The sequence below is a fragment of the Anarrhichthys ocellatus genome, unplaced genomic scaffold (assembly GCF_004355925.1).
Source record: "Anarrhichthys ocellatus isolate YVR2014 unplaced genomic scaffold, GSC_Weel_1.0 scaffold6, whole genome shotgun sequence".
Lineage (NCBI taxonomy): Eukaryota > Metazoa > Chordata > Actinopteri > Perciformes > Anarhichadidae > Anarrhichthys > Anarrhichthys ocellatus.
Genome location: NW_022280036.1, coordinates 4,593,696 through 4,608,064, shown reverse-complemented (window position 1 = coordinate 4,608,064; position 14,369 = coordinate 4,593,696). Strand labels below are relative to the sequence as shown.

Sequence of the window (14,369 nt, the reverse complement as noted above, 5' to 3'; positions counted from 1 at the left end):
AGAGAGAGAGAGAGAGAGAGAGAGAGAGAGAGAGAGAGAGAGAGAGACTTTCATAGTTGTTACCTCATGACAGGGGAAGAGGGAAGGAAAAGTGAAGGAATAAAAGACACAGAGACACAAAGAGGATAGATCGGGAAGAAGAGAGAGAGAAGTCCTCTAAAGCGCTCAGGGCTAATAGAGAGAGAAGTGAACGATGTGAAGAAATTAAAAATTAGCCTCTGATTTGAACCGCAGCTCGTGCATTAATAAAACATCCTGTGCTCCAGGGCTTACTGCTAGAGATACGCCATCTTTTATTTTTGACAAAAAAAAAAAAAAACATCACGTTTAGCTAATAGTCACATTTTTAATGCTGGTAATATATTTTACCGGAAAATATCTTTAGGCTTCTGCTAAAATTAAATGTAAATTTGTTAAAGTGCTTCTTGGATCACTGACTTTCCCCCTCACGTCCCCACCAGCGTTCAACCTTTCCTCCACACTCATTGCCCCTCTTAGAGGTAGGGGGAACTAGGCTGTTAAAGTCCATTAAGAGCGTTGCCACTTTAGTATTATATCACACAAAGACAGACACACACAAACACACACAACTCTGTCAACTGTTTTTACACTATACCTGTAACATTTTATACTATGCCTTACAGGAAACAGTCCTAGCCACTGTATGAATATATAAATATATAGCTTAAACTGCTATTGGCTATCGACTAAAGAGTACTTAGAATGAGCATTTACAGAAGTCGTAGAGAAAATAGTAACATTCCCATCTTTCAAATCTCACCATCTTCTTAAGTGGTATATATATTTTTTTTAAATAATACAAAGAGCAGAACAAGATCACAGTAATTAAATAACTGTAAAAAAGAGAATTTAAGGAGCACGAGATGTGATGTCATTTTGCCACTTTTGGTTTGGTCTTACTGTGTCATTATCAGCTGTGTGACATCCCCAGTCTCCACACACACACACACACACACACACACACACACACACAGCCCCTCCCCCACAGTGGTTTGGGGTGTTAAGGTCACTTTCTCTCAAGTTAATCACATGTTTATTTAGTGCTGCCGGGGTCACGATCAATTAACGCCGTGCCGGCATTTAAAATATCCTTTCTGTGTTAGCCGCTGAGCCCTCGGATCGCAAGCTGCCTGATCACTCACCTCGCAAAAGTCCGCTTTTTAATCCACCGGCATGCTCCCTCCCTCTTGTAGGTCTGTCTGTCCAAACTGCTGCATAAATTATTCAAAGTTGGACTAATGGTCCCCATTTAGTGCGGGCTGATCGGCTGCGCATGGTAATGATATAGGAGTAATACATAGACTACCGAACCTCTCTCTCTCTTCTCTCTGACTCTGTTTCAGTCCCTCTTTCTCTCTCATGACAGATCTCCACCGCACGAAACCATCTGTGTCATTTCATTAGGTACAGCATCCAGCTAATAAATGCTACTCACAATACCCTCTCCTATCCCCTGTCCTCACTCCACCTCCGTCCCTCAATCTCTGCCTCTCAGTCTATTTTGCTCTTTATCTTTCTCTCCCTCTCTTCCACCGGTTCACTGTGCTTCAGTGTCCATCCTCATTCATCCTTCCTTTCCTTCTGCATAGCCTAATGAAGTCAGGACCCCGGTGTAGTCCCCACTCCGCCATAGTTTGCCTTGATACCCCAACAATTTATCACTTTGTCAGGGAGACACTTAAAGTTCCGGCGCTTTAATAAGGGCATGCAGTGGGACGATTGGGGCAATTAGGGAAGCGGAGCAGGCACGCTTTGCATATTTACTAAATGTGCTGGTGTCATCGCTGCTGCCACCACCAACACGGCCTGTTGACTGCATGAATTATTCCTCTATCTGCAATAAACAGCTGGGTAATTATTACTGCCATAATCAGATAAATAATTATCCCTGTGATGTTGCAATGACATGGCTAAATCCTTTAACTTATCCTAAAGAGACCAAGGGAGAATTTATGGACTTGCTGTTGCTAGGCTGAGCAGCACTAGTTTTTTTTTTTTTGCGAGGCTGTCTCTCTTCCTCTCTGTACTTTTTTTCCTTCTCTCTTTACTTTAGCCTTCTTCGTTCCTCTCTCTCTTGTGTCCCTCTCAAGGACATTCATGAAAGGAGAACCGCTGTGGAGGAGAGAGTGCGGGCCTGCCGGCACGCCTGCCCTGCGAACACTCTCTTCTTCTGTGCGTCAGTCTTTCTTTTGCTGCTCTTTCTGTCTGATCCAGTTTCGGTGGAAACAAGTTCCCTCCTTCAGTCTGATTGGATTTGTATATTGTGTGTGTGTGTGTGTGTCTGTCTGTGTGTGTGTTGAAGTATAATCTGGGTGCTCTGCTCTCCCTGCCCTTTTAGAAAATTACTTTGGAGAGTAAGACAATGCAGAAAAGTATGTACATTTTATGGAATTGTAAATTGTTGTTGAATAATTTGAATATTGATTGGAGATAATTTCAATGCTGACTTAACTGTTTGCTACCATCAGTTTTACTACTTTAGTAAATTAGTTAATCAATCACTTCAATGATTCGCTGTGTTATGAGGGTGTTGAAGGCTCAATACATTGGTCACTGTCTAAATTGACTGGCTGACTACCCCCTCCTTGCCAGCTATTGAATCATTTAATTGGAGCAATTAAACAGCCAATCAGGTCAAGCCTCCATTAAATATTTAGAAACTGGCCAATTAGCTGCTCTGGTGCTGGCCTGGACGACCAAAGGTGTGGCCTGCTTTCCCAAAATGCTTCACTCTCTGATATCCACTCAGCCCTTGACGCCCCATTGTGAACCAGGCAGTAAATTATTGAGGAAGAAGTGAGAAATTTAGCTGTACTATATTAGCCATTTAAATAAGTTAACAGTCCAGGGTGAAAATGTCAGTTTGAGTTTCAATTATTTGAAAGTAGTTTAAGAATGCTTGATTACCTTGTCCAATAGTTCAGCAGCCATCAAAAGTAATCTGGAGTCAGTGCTCGTACTACATTGTATGGCATGCTAGGCACATTATAACCATCCAATAATCATTATAATGGAGTATATGCAATTATATAATAATGCCATAATGTGCAAAATAACTTAAACTTTAATCTCTATATCAAATGACTATTTAATAGCACAATGACATTGTATTAGTATAATGTAATATACTGACATGATAGTTTAATTAGATCACATTTATGGTAATACTTCTATCTCTCATTAACTTAAAATATCTTTTCCATGATGGGTCTACAAGTTTATCTTAAAACAATTATCAGTGGGTACAACATTTACACATTTCTTAACATATTTGTACCTTCTCACTCAAGGGAGATACAATAATAACTATCAACATTTAAATCAATATAGTCTGAACATGTCTGTATTCCCAGTAAATAATTGATGGTAAGTAAAATATTGAATGAGAAGTGTTAAGCACTTACAGTATGTAATCTGAGTAGATACCAAAATACAAAAAGTATGATTTTCTATACCTAATATAAAAACATTTTTATATACAAAAGTTGAGTTCTATTGACCAAGTTGATTGCTACCATCAGCGTAGGTTGATAAACCAGATATAACAGCAATACATATAACATAAGTACAAGCCAGTGGTTTACCACACTGTTTCTTCTTTTATCCCTCATTCTTTCACTCAGTCAAATACACACACATACAGTCTCTCTCTCTCACCCACACATACTCAGTGCACGTGCTGCGTGCCGAACAAGGCTAATGAGGGTTGTATGTTGTGGCGGCTGGTTGGGTCGACACAGATCGAGGTGCCTTCAGCCGTTACAAATCTGTTTGGCTTTTGTCCACTACACAGCAATTAATAACACTGGGGCTGGGGGCAGGGAAGCAAAGGTCACCCATTCAGCCGGACACACACATACACACAGACAAACACACACACACACACACACACACAGATACAGTCACACTTAAACACTCAGCTCAGACACACACATACATACGAGAACAGGTCCTGACCCCTGAAAACATTGCCTGTCTGTTTTTAAGGCGGTATTAATGAACGAAGGACCAGGAATACACACACATACCATAAACATACACATACACCAATTGGTTTGTGAGCCAGACCGTCCCACACTAAACCATAACTTTATATTTTACATTAATATGTAATATCCCTGTTAGCCGGGTGGACAAATCGAGGCCAAGCAACCTCTATATTTACTATACACACAAAAGCACATATAGACATACAGCCACACATCTATACACACGGTCTTAAATTACTGTGCTTAATATTGCATGGACACGCACAGACACATTTAGACTTGCTCTTATTCCCGCCACACACACACACACACACACACACACACACACACACACAGTGCTCTGCATATTTCATTTATTTTGTAATTTAATCCGGTGCTGAGGAAGGAATGAGAATGCAAAGGCAATGGGAACGGTGTTGTGATTTCTTTTTAAATGTCAGTAGCCGCGGAATGTGTTAACCTCACATTACAGACACACTATGAATATTCTGATTCCTCTGTGGAGGCTTGTAATTGAAAATAGAAGTTGGGCAGAGAAAGAAACTGTCGAGAAGAAGGGGAGAGGGAAAAAAAAGGAAAGATAAGAAAAGAGAGAAGGATACTCTCATTGGTATTGCTCTCGTGGAATTCGTTTTACTCTTAGCGGTGTGTCCGAGTGTGTATTTTGTACATTGCCATGGCATGTGTGCTTTAGTAATTGTTTCCAATTCCCGTTTTAAGTTATTACCCCCTTGTAACAATAAGGCTGTGTGATTGCGAAATGAAATTGCTGTGTATGGGCTTTTAATGCATCCCATTTAGCCAGCTTCGCTTAACAGATGTCACAGACAGACCTGTCCTGGCTGCGGTGATGAAATATATCCATCATCCTCCCACTTATAGCCTCTTGCTGTTTTCCTTCCAAGCTCATGTCTCATTCTCCTCTTTTTCTCTCATAGCTCCTCTGTCTTTCCATGTCTGTCCCAGTGTGTCTCTCTCTCTCTCTCTCTCTCTCTCTTATCATCAGGCAGTTGTTTATCCATCTGAAGGACACTACGGGGAATTGTCCGCTTTATGACACAAGACTGTGTTCCAAATACACACGAACATTTGCACAAATATACTTGCATGGCATCTAAAGTCTTTTTTAATTTTTATAGTGTAAAGAAGTTAGGTCAGCTGAATCTCCAGATAAAGTGTAACGTAAAAGGAAAAGTTGAAAAGATGTCAGTGTAAAATGATGAGTAAATGTATTTATACTTCTTTTTTATGTATTGTGCAATGCATATTTATTGTATTCATGTTTGACTGTGCGCCCACGTCAAACACCACATCATTTAAATTAGTTAACTGGACGTTTAGAATTTGAATTGCAACATTATTTGGGAATGGTGTGTGTGCCCTGTAGGATGGAGCTGGATGAACTTGAGGAACTCCAGAAGAGAGAGAGAGACTGTCTGGAGATGGTGAAAGAGCAGACAGCCAAGGTCTACCAAGCTCACCGGTTACACCACCTCCTCAGTACGAAGCAGGTTGGTCGACAGGACCACAAACACGATCTCACAGTACGATGTGCGATGTGTGTACAATGCCGATCTTAAAGTGTGATTCCTTCTTGACTGCAGCTACAATTGAATTGAAAGAGAGACTCAAATAGCAGTGAATTAGTAATTCTTCACTAATCGTTTCAATAATAGTAGTAATCATATGATAAGTCAAGTTAATATAATTGTTATAGTAGTCTAGTTAGAAACCCACAGTGACCTTAGCTAAGGTTCAAGGCATGGATGTGAAGCAACATCAAAAAATGAACATTAACATTAATCCATTTACCCCTCTACCACAGGCAAAAGTGTCGTTATCTGGTGTCATTGTGTCTGTCGAAGAGAATACAAGTTACAGACAACCGACTGCCTCGAAACTTTGTACTAAGAAGTACACACGCATACCCATACACAAAAATGCACATGCACAGCTAAGGATGCAGAGACTCACAAGACAATGGGATAAGTGTTACAGACAGGGGGCTCTTCCAGAAAGAGGCTGTAGGGAAAGAAAAGGAAGAGTCTTCTGTCTTTCCTTCCTTTTTGTAACACAGGTGGTATGTGTGCAGTCGAGGTGTGTATGTGTGTGAGTAAGTATGTGTCTTCATGGCTCTTCTGATGTGCTGAGTGGAGTATTTTAGTGCTTCCCCTGGCACAGGTGTGCATGTGTGTGTGGCATCCACGCATCTCTGTGACTCCCCACTGGGATCATAATGAAGACAAAGCACACTGGTCACTGTTGATTCAGCACCACTACTCCTATCTCTCTCTCTCTCTCGCTCTCGCTCTCTCTCTCTCTCTCTCTCGCTCTCGCTCTCGCTCTCTTTCTCTCCTTCATGCCTGTGCAACCAGCATCGTCATCATCTGGCTTACTACCTACTTCCTGCAGGTATCCCATGTTCACCTACGGCTCTAACATGGACACAACTTCCAACCATTTGTGTTATGAAGTTGGTGTACGCTGGAGTGGAGTTTTCTTTTTGGCAGATCATGTTTGACTCTCCAAACGCTTTGGACTGATTGTATACCCATGTGTTTATTGTTTTCATAATTTATATATAACAAAAACATGTATTTTATGAATAACCAATAAGGAAAGAAAGCAAGAAGTAAAGTTTGCGTGCTCTTCCCCGCCCTCTGTCCATTTCTCTCTCTCTCTCTCTTTCTCTGCATATGGCGGGGGACTCTTTCCCTTCGTAGCGCTGACCTTGTCAGCAGTGAATAGATGGCTCTCCTACACAGTTCATCCTTCCTCACTTCTCGGACCCCAGCCCACACACACACTCACACACATACTCACACACACAGCTTACCAAAAGGCCCCAAGTCCCCATGACAGAGACAGAGATGGTGTGTTCCTGGGGTCAACATCATTGCTCTTCCCGTAGCTAGGTTGGTACTTTTGGTGTGTGTGTGTGTGTGTGTCTGTGTGTGTGTGCGTGCGTGTATGTGTGTGTATCTTTAAGAGTGGCAAGAATTATGTTTGTGTATGTGTTTGTGTGTCTTCTGACTTCTGTCCCTTCCTGTTTTAGTTACGTGTGTACACTGAACCCTAATGAATGTCCTCCACTGATACTGAACACTAAAGAAATTTCATTAAATACACAGAAAATCCTGATAACGAGGGTTTTGACTTTCGCTTCTTCAGCTGTTGCTGAGTGGTCTATTGTATGAAAAACTTTGAGGGTCCGTTGTAGTCAGTCAACACACTCTGATATGCTTCATTTCAGTCAAATGTTTTCTTATTTGCCATTTTGTCGTTGTGACATTTTTAAAGGTCAGGACCTTTATTTGTAACTCTGAAAGAATATTTGAATGAAAAGGAACAAGTGCAGCAATACATGTGTAGAAGGAATACAGTACCAGCACGTGGAGTTGGTGCAAGCTTCAGTGGTTGTCTGGAGGCACGGAGTGGCAAGGCACAAATATACAGCGTCCTAGTCTTTCTAGGACAATATGCCATTTTAAATTAAAATGTATGATTGAGTAAACACTGAGAAGTTATTTTAGAAGATACAATAAGTTGTAGTAGACTGTACCTCACTGTTTTTGTTATTTTATATTTATAATAATAACTATCGTCTGTTGCCAATATACATTTTATTCATGTATTTCGATGCATGTGTGCCTCTGCTAACTAGAGTCATGAAACAAAAATAATGCATTAGCTTGACTTTTAGCTTTGCGCTGGCACAAAAACACTGCACCAAGACAGGGACCCATCAGGCAGAAATCTGCTGTGATCCAGTTGTGTCTTCAACCAATAGTTGGTAAGAAATACGGGTCAGTGGAGTTTAATTAATTTATCTCTCTTCATTCTGAAACACTTGACATTTACAATCAAAAGTACTCATGGTGTGATAATGAAACGTTTACTAATTAACCAGTCTGTTAATATGTTATTTTAAAAAGAGTGAGGTTTGGGTCGATATAGTAGTAGCCAATTCCCACTTATGCCCTTTCTCTCTCCTCTCTCTTCGTTGTCCCAGTCTTTTAGAGTGGCCTAAATAGCAAGCGGTGTTATTAGCATATAGAGTAGATACAGAGTCCTCCAACTCAAAGCTTTGGTCTGGTAATTAACACTCAGGCAAAAGGATCACTGTGATTTGAATAATTATTACTGAGGCCGTCTGTGGCAAATCTCTACCCACTTCAGAACAGGGGAGGCAAAGTTTTGTAAATGTGTACATGTGTGTATTTGTGCGTGTGTTGTTCTTGTGAACAACTAGATTCAAGTCTTGTATAATGCCACATTTGACACAGCTGCAGCGAGGCTGTCTCTGTAGTAATTTGTTGTTATCTATGTATCTGTGTCAAGAGCAGCACTGAACTGCTCTGGTGAAATATTTAACCTGGCAAAAGCATTTGGTTGGCCAAGAGCCTCCATGTTGTATGCGTTTGTGGCAGTGCGTATCAGCAACTGTTGTTAGCAGGGACACAGAATGATGAATTTCCTAAAGTTTAGGTTAATATGGATAATATGAAGGGCATTTAAAGGCGGAACTTTGATGAAAAACTACATGAAAAAGTTGTTAACAACACTGATGTTTCAGATTAACTCAGAATATTGCCCGTAATAGTTTAAATGACTAACAGTTGTTGGTTTCATTCTAAGCTGTCCCAGGAGGAGGCCGTTCTATTATTTGATGGTCCCCCTGATATACAAAATTACATCTAGATTTTCACAAACTCCAAATGGATTTGAATACATTACAGTGTTTGGGGAGTAAATCACCCAGGAGAACATCCTGGTGCCTGAAAGTATTATGCAACTAATAATAATACAACTGCAATGTCCTTGGTTTTAATCAGGGTGGGGACCCCCTGTTGCATGTCATCCCCCCCTTGCATGTCTTTATCTTGTCATTGATATTTTCAGTTACACTACACTAAGGTTTAAAAATATAGTAGGAGCAGTTAGAAAGAGTAATATGCTCAGCGACTAGTCAGTGACCAAATGTATGCACCTGATCACATCGCATTGCTCACATTGACAGTCTGTGTCTCTTCTCTCTCTCTCTCTCTCTCTCTCTTTCCTCAGTGCCCCGGGGTCTTCAACTCTCCATTTAGGCCAGCCCCCCATGAGATGGAACTACTGCTGAGGCAGGTCAAGTACCAGGCAGCTATCAGGCGGCCCCACAGGGGCGGGGCTTCTCCCTTGGGTATGCTTGGCCCAACAGCCCCAAGTTTCGCTGGGACTCTTCGATCCCCATGGATCGAAACCACTGGAACCTACTGTTCCTCCAGGCCTATTCTGCCCCCCATTGCCATCAAGAAACAGCAGGTGAGATGGTACAAGCTAGAACCCTGACATACATGAACAGGTGGAGGCAGAGAAACAGAGCTCAGCAATATGAGAACATAAGAGACTATACGGGGAAAGAATGAGGGGAAAAAAGCAATGGAGCATGCACAAGAGGTGAAAGAGAGTAATAATTGTACCATGTGTCAGACTAATTATTAAAGACCGCCAACATCCCCTTCTTGTCTCAATTAAGATGGCTCTTGATGAAAGCACAGATCCTTTAAAACTCCTTTTAAAGAAGAATGACATCATTAAAACATGGCAGACAGCTCTCTTGGGGGCTACTGCACAGAGCCGTTTAGTGTCTGTAATTCAGTGAGAACTATATTTCCGACTGTGTGGCTACATGTTACTATCAAAAGTGTGTGTACCACAGTGTGTGGGTGTGTATCCAAAGTGTGTCCCATGGGCAGCTCTCATTTGTGTCCAACCAGTAAGCTCTGTGCTGTGGCAGGCACACAAGGATTTATTTGTGAATGTACTTTAATGCCATTTTGTATCTTCTTGTTACCATATGAATGCTGCATCAACAACTTGAAAAGGAAACTCTCAAGAACACAGTCTTGATATGCCATGAGGTTATCAGGTTAATGTGGCTAAACGTCATGCCTTCTTACATATTTAGAAGACACTACAACATGGGTATGTTGTGGTTTTCTTCTTGAGAATCAATCCTCAATTTACCATAGTCCAGCTGTGCATTTGTGACTATGTTTTGTACATGTGTCTATGTACTTATGTGATTGTGTGTGCATGCACGTGTGTGTGTTTGTTGATTATTTGATGAGGAGCCATTTCACCATTTGTGTTATTTACGCTCTGTAGCTCTTTATGGCAAAGCGCTTTCCCTATTATTAGTTTCTAGTAATGTAAAACATAAGTGAGCAGAAATGAGGCGTGGATCGGTCTCGTTTTATTAGCTGCACTACACACACACACACACACACACACACACACACACACACACACAGACATGTCTCCAGCTGGCTGTAGTTTGGGTGAGTTCATTAATGATGTCAGGGAGGTGTCTTGGTGCTGACATTGAGAAGAATACATTATACATCTATATTTAGAGATGTCTGTCTTTCTCTGTCTCTGCCTTCCTGTTTTCCTCTGTTTTGAGTGTGTGTGATTAGTGCAGGAAGTCCCCCTTTCTTTATTTTGCACTCACCCCTACACCGCACACCCCCTCCCTCCCTGGCGTGATAACTATCTAGTGGTGATGGATAAGGTTGAGGTGCTGGCTGTGGAAGTGGTCAGGCCAGGCCACCGATCCCGTGGCGATAGGAGCAAGGACGGGGTCCCCGTCCCTCCCTCTATCTCTCCCCCGTCAGCCTCCCTCCTTTTTTTAACACCAAACAACAACTGAAGGTCACCTCAAACAAAGCAACAACATTTAAGTTAATCTGCACGGCACAAAGTTTAACATCACTATCACGAAAGAGCATATACACTCCCGCAAGTAACGCAGTAGATCATGTTTAGAGGTTGCACTTTGTTATTCTTCTTAACCAGACACATAAACGGTTTCCCATTTGTTTAGTATCTGTAACTGAAAATTGCCAGCATTTCACACTTAAATCACTAATGAATAGTGGAAACAGTCTTTTTCCACTCTATCATCTTAACTGGAATATATAAACACCATTAAGAGTTGGAATTGGAAAATTGCATTTCTGTAACACAGCAAGTGTGTTCAACGTCTTTAGTACAAGAGCATCATGAAGTCCCAAGGCGATGTAAGGGGGGACGTGAGGTTGGAAAGGGAACGATCCAAAAGCGTGTTACTAAAAACAACATTTCTTTGTCTTTGCAATTTTCAGTAGACATCAGAAACCCATCGCTCCAGGGTAGGAGCCACAATGTCAAGAAGATGCACAAGGAATAAAATTGACGGACAGCTGTTTAAAGTTTAACTGACTTCTTGTAAGATTTGGTCCCAAAGATTTGCATGGAAGTTAGGAGAGAGAAAACAGGATCTGCTATATTTAATGCACCTGCATTCCAAGCAGTTTAAGATGAAATTAAAGATAATAATTGCATTCTTTTATCTTTTTCATTTATTATGGAGAAATCCCCAGAAAGGACCAAAACCAACAGTGCATGCTTTAAACTGTTTAAGGCGTTGTCTGTGGAATCACAGTCTGATGTATCTTGTGCCTCTGTTATGTACTTCAACCTTGCCAAAAATGGTTAAAAACACACAAAAATATATAGTGTTGTAGCGAGTGACGTATTTCTACATTGCTATCATATGTTGATTTGAAAACATTTTTTTTTTACTTCACAAATAATTTAATTTTTCCCCTTTTCATTTTATGCTCTTACAGCTTTTTATTTGGCCAATGGAATTGGTTTCACACATTGATCACAAAGTTAGATGTCAGTCACAATGAATTTGCCTTTACTTTTATATTATTACGGTGTTTTTTTCTAAGGATTCGATGCTGTGATGGTGTTGCTTGGGCCATTGTAAATGAAAGGAATGCATGTGGAAAAATAAATAATATTATAACTTGAAGTAGGGGAAGATAAAGCGTGATTGAACTAAGAGTGTCTCCAAAGCTAATCGGACTATACAGTAGATGTGCAGCTGAGTGCATGTTTTCCCCTCTTTTCGCCATCTTGCTCACTCTTTGTAGCTCCTCTCCCCGCTCCGCTCACTTGTACTCTTTGCGTGCTTGGTCTCCTGGTTTCCTCTTTCTCTTGCATGATTGCATTTTCTTCACTTTGACGCCTTTTTCTCCCTCCTTCTCTGATTCTCTCTTGGTCGCTGTGTCACAGGAGGAGAGATGAAGAGGATTGGCCTCTGGTTTTAGCTGTAAGCTATCACTACCTGTGAGAGGGGGATCAGAGAGAGGGAAAGGCTGAGGTCTGAGACAGAAAGAGACAGTGATCATTATCTCATTCTTGTGTGCGTCTGTGTGTTGGTGGTTGTGATTATGCCAGGTTCTGTTCAGACAGCCAGGGGAAGTATGGGAGCAGCGCGTGCATTGTCCTGACCTGACGTTGCATCTGCAGACCTCTTACACACACCTGGAGGAGGCCCAGAATCAGCTTCGACAACGCGAGTCTGTAAGAATCCCCAGTGGCACATTGTGAGAGCGCTACACTAACGCAGTATATACACAAAAACACACTCAAAAACAGAATTTGACTACAAAAGCATTCTCATATATATTCACACACCTCGTAAGAGGTTGTAGTTAATTATGTCGTTTTTTTTTCTTTCATTTAGACCAAAGCATACACGCTTGTGAAAACATGCACGAGTGGACACATGTATGTTGTCATGCATTCACACAGTCACAAACAAATGTATGTAATGAGTAGCAAATGGACACATCCTTATTGTGAGAACTAATGGATAGATTATTTTACGACTGCTTCAGAACGGGTTTAAAACGGTCTCTCCCTTCTTGCACATCTGTCTCGCACAATCATTTCTCTGATGACAGTATGAAAGACCACTCAGTTTTCTTGCCACTCCAACCTTTTTCCAAGTCTTCTGTCTCAGTGCAATCAAATAACTATATAGCATTTTTTTAAAGGAACTTGCGTATCTAAGCTTTTTCCCCTTTTGTTTTTTAAGTGGATTTTGTTGTGTTTTTGTGTTAGCTTCATTTTCAGCATTATGGATTCATGCTCAATGAATTGATTGATGAATTGATGCTCACTGTTTGATACTTTACTAACCTAGGACTAACCTGAACTGCAACCTTCATGACATAACTTATTTTTGTCGTTGTTTCTCTTCTTCTTCGCCAACCAGAGGAACAGGAAGTATGCTCCACCATCTGAGCCACAGCAGAAACTCCTCTCCTCAGCCAGCCAACTCAAAGAGCTTCAGGTAGTGGATTACATACTTAACCCCAAGAGGAGGTAGGTTGAAAACAACAAACACAAACATGATATGCCAAAAGTAAGTCATCTTTGGAGACAACACACCACCTCACCCTCGTGCTGTGCAGAGATGCACAGCTGATGAATGCTTCCTTTTCTGCCTGGCCTCCACACACACACACACACACACACACACACGCGCGCACACACACAGAATCCATCAAGGTGGAAAACACTTAAAACCAAGTGTGTGACACACAATAATTAAGATGTGGTAAACCTGCATATGATCCATTTATTTCAGACTGCTGCCGAACATAGTCAACGTTGTTCCCCAAAGACTTTTACAATTATTCAAGACTATGTATGAATGTGTCTTTCTGCCTAACAGCGCTTTTGTGTTTCACTTCATTCAAAGAAGTCATTGCAGTATTCAACATGATTGCGTTGGGATTCTTTTATTTTTCTTTAAATATCGTGTCACGTTAATACGACAACCCAAACATCAGGAGTCAAAATTCTCTTGAGATTGAGAGGGCTAAAATGCATGATTGAAACGCAAAGAGCATCTAATGTCTGCTGTCGATTTGAAGTAATTTGATCATAATTTTATGGTGATCATACAGCTATTATAGAAAACCATGTTCACCCTTTCACATCAAACTCAATCAATGTCAGGGTAGAGCTGGGACATTGAGCCAGGTCAGACGACATTTCCTTAACCAGCAACCCTAAACCAGTGACTGATGGCAGTCACTGGTTTGGGGTTGCCTGGGTTTGGGTCTGAAAGGTATTATACTCCTCGAAAAGAAAAGAGGAAAAACAGATACGCTGTACAGCCTAACCCTTTCAACTTGAGTTGCACATATTTGTCAAAAATGACAGCAATTTAATAAATCGCCACTCTCCATCATACACATATGCACACCCACCCACACACATACACACAATTCCCAGTTATGCCCTCCACTGCCCCCTCTCCATGTATACGTAAATGAGGTGTGTGTGTGTGAGTAGAAGTATATAAGAGAGAGAATGTATGTGCGTGGGCCCTGCGGTCTGGTCCAGGCATTAGGTAATTGACTGTGTCTTTGCTCAAGGCCTTTCATGGATCACCGTCCTTTATTAGCTCACTTCCCAGCACACACACACACACACACACACACACACACACACACACACACACAC

General features: G+C 41.2%; 1 protein-coding gene across 4 annotated transcripts in view; it reads left to right on the top strand.

Annotated features, from left to right (window-relative positions):
* spata17 (spermatogenesis associated 17) overlaps positions 1 to 14,369 on the top strand; it is a 60,432-nt gene that overhangs the window by 7,039 nt on the left and 39,024 nt on the right. The window contains exons 6-9 of one of the 4 annotated variants that reach the window (XM_031846305.1): positions 5,398 to 5,521; positions 9,075 to 9,317; positions 12,288 to 12,413; positions 13,111 to 13,220. In XM_031846305.1, the coding sequence (XP_031702165.1) occupies positions 5,398 to 5,521; positions 9,075 to 9,317; positions 12,288 to 12,413; positions 13,111 to 13,220 (603 nt within the window). Of the gene's footprint in view, positions 1 to 5,397; positions 5,522 to 9,074; positions 9,318 to 12,287; positions 12,437 to 13,110; positions 14,364 to 14,369 lie in introns of those variants that run through there. The other 3 variants (XM_031846308.1, XM_031846306.1, XM_031846307.1) reach the window with 3 other exon arrangements.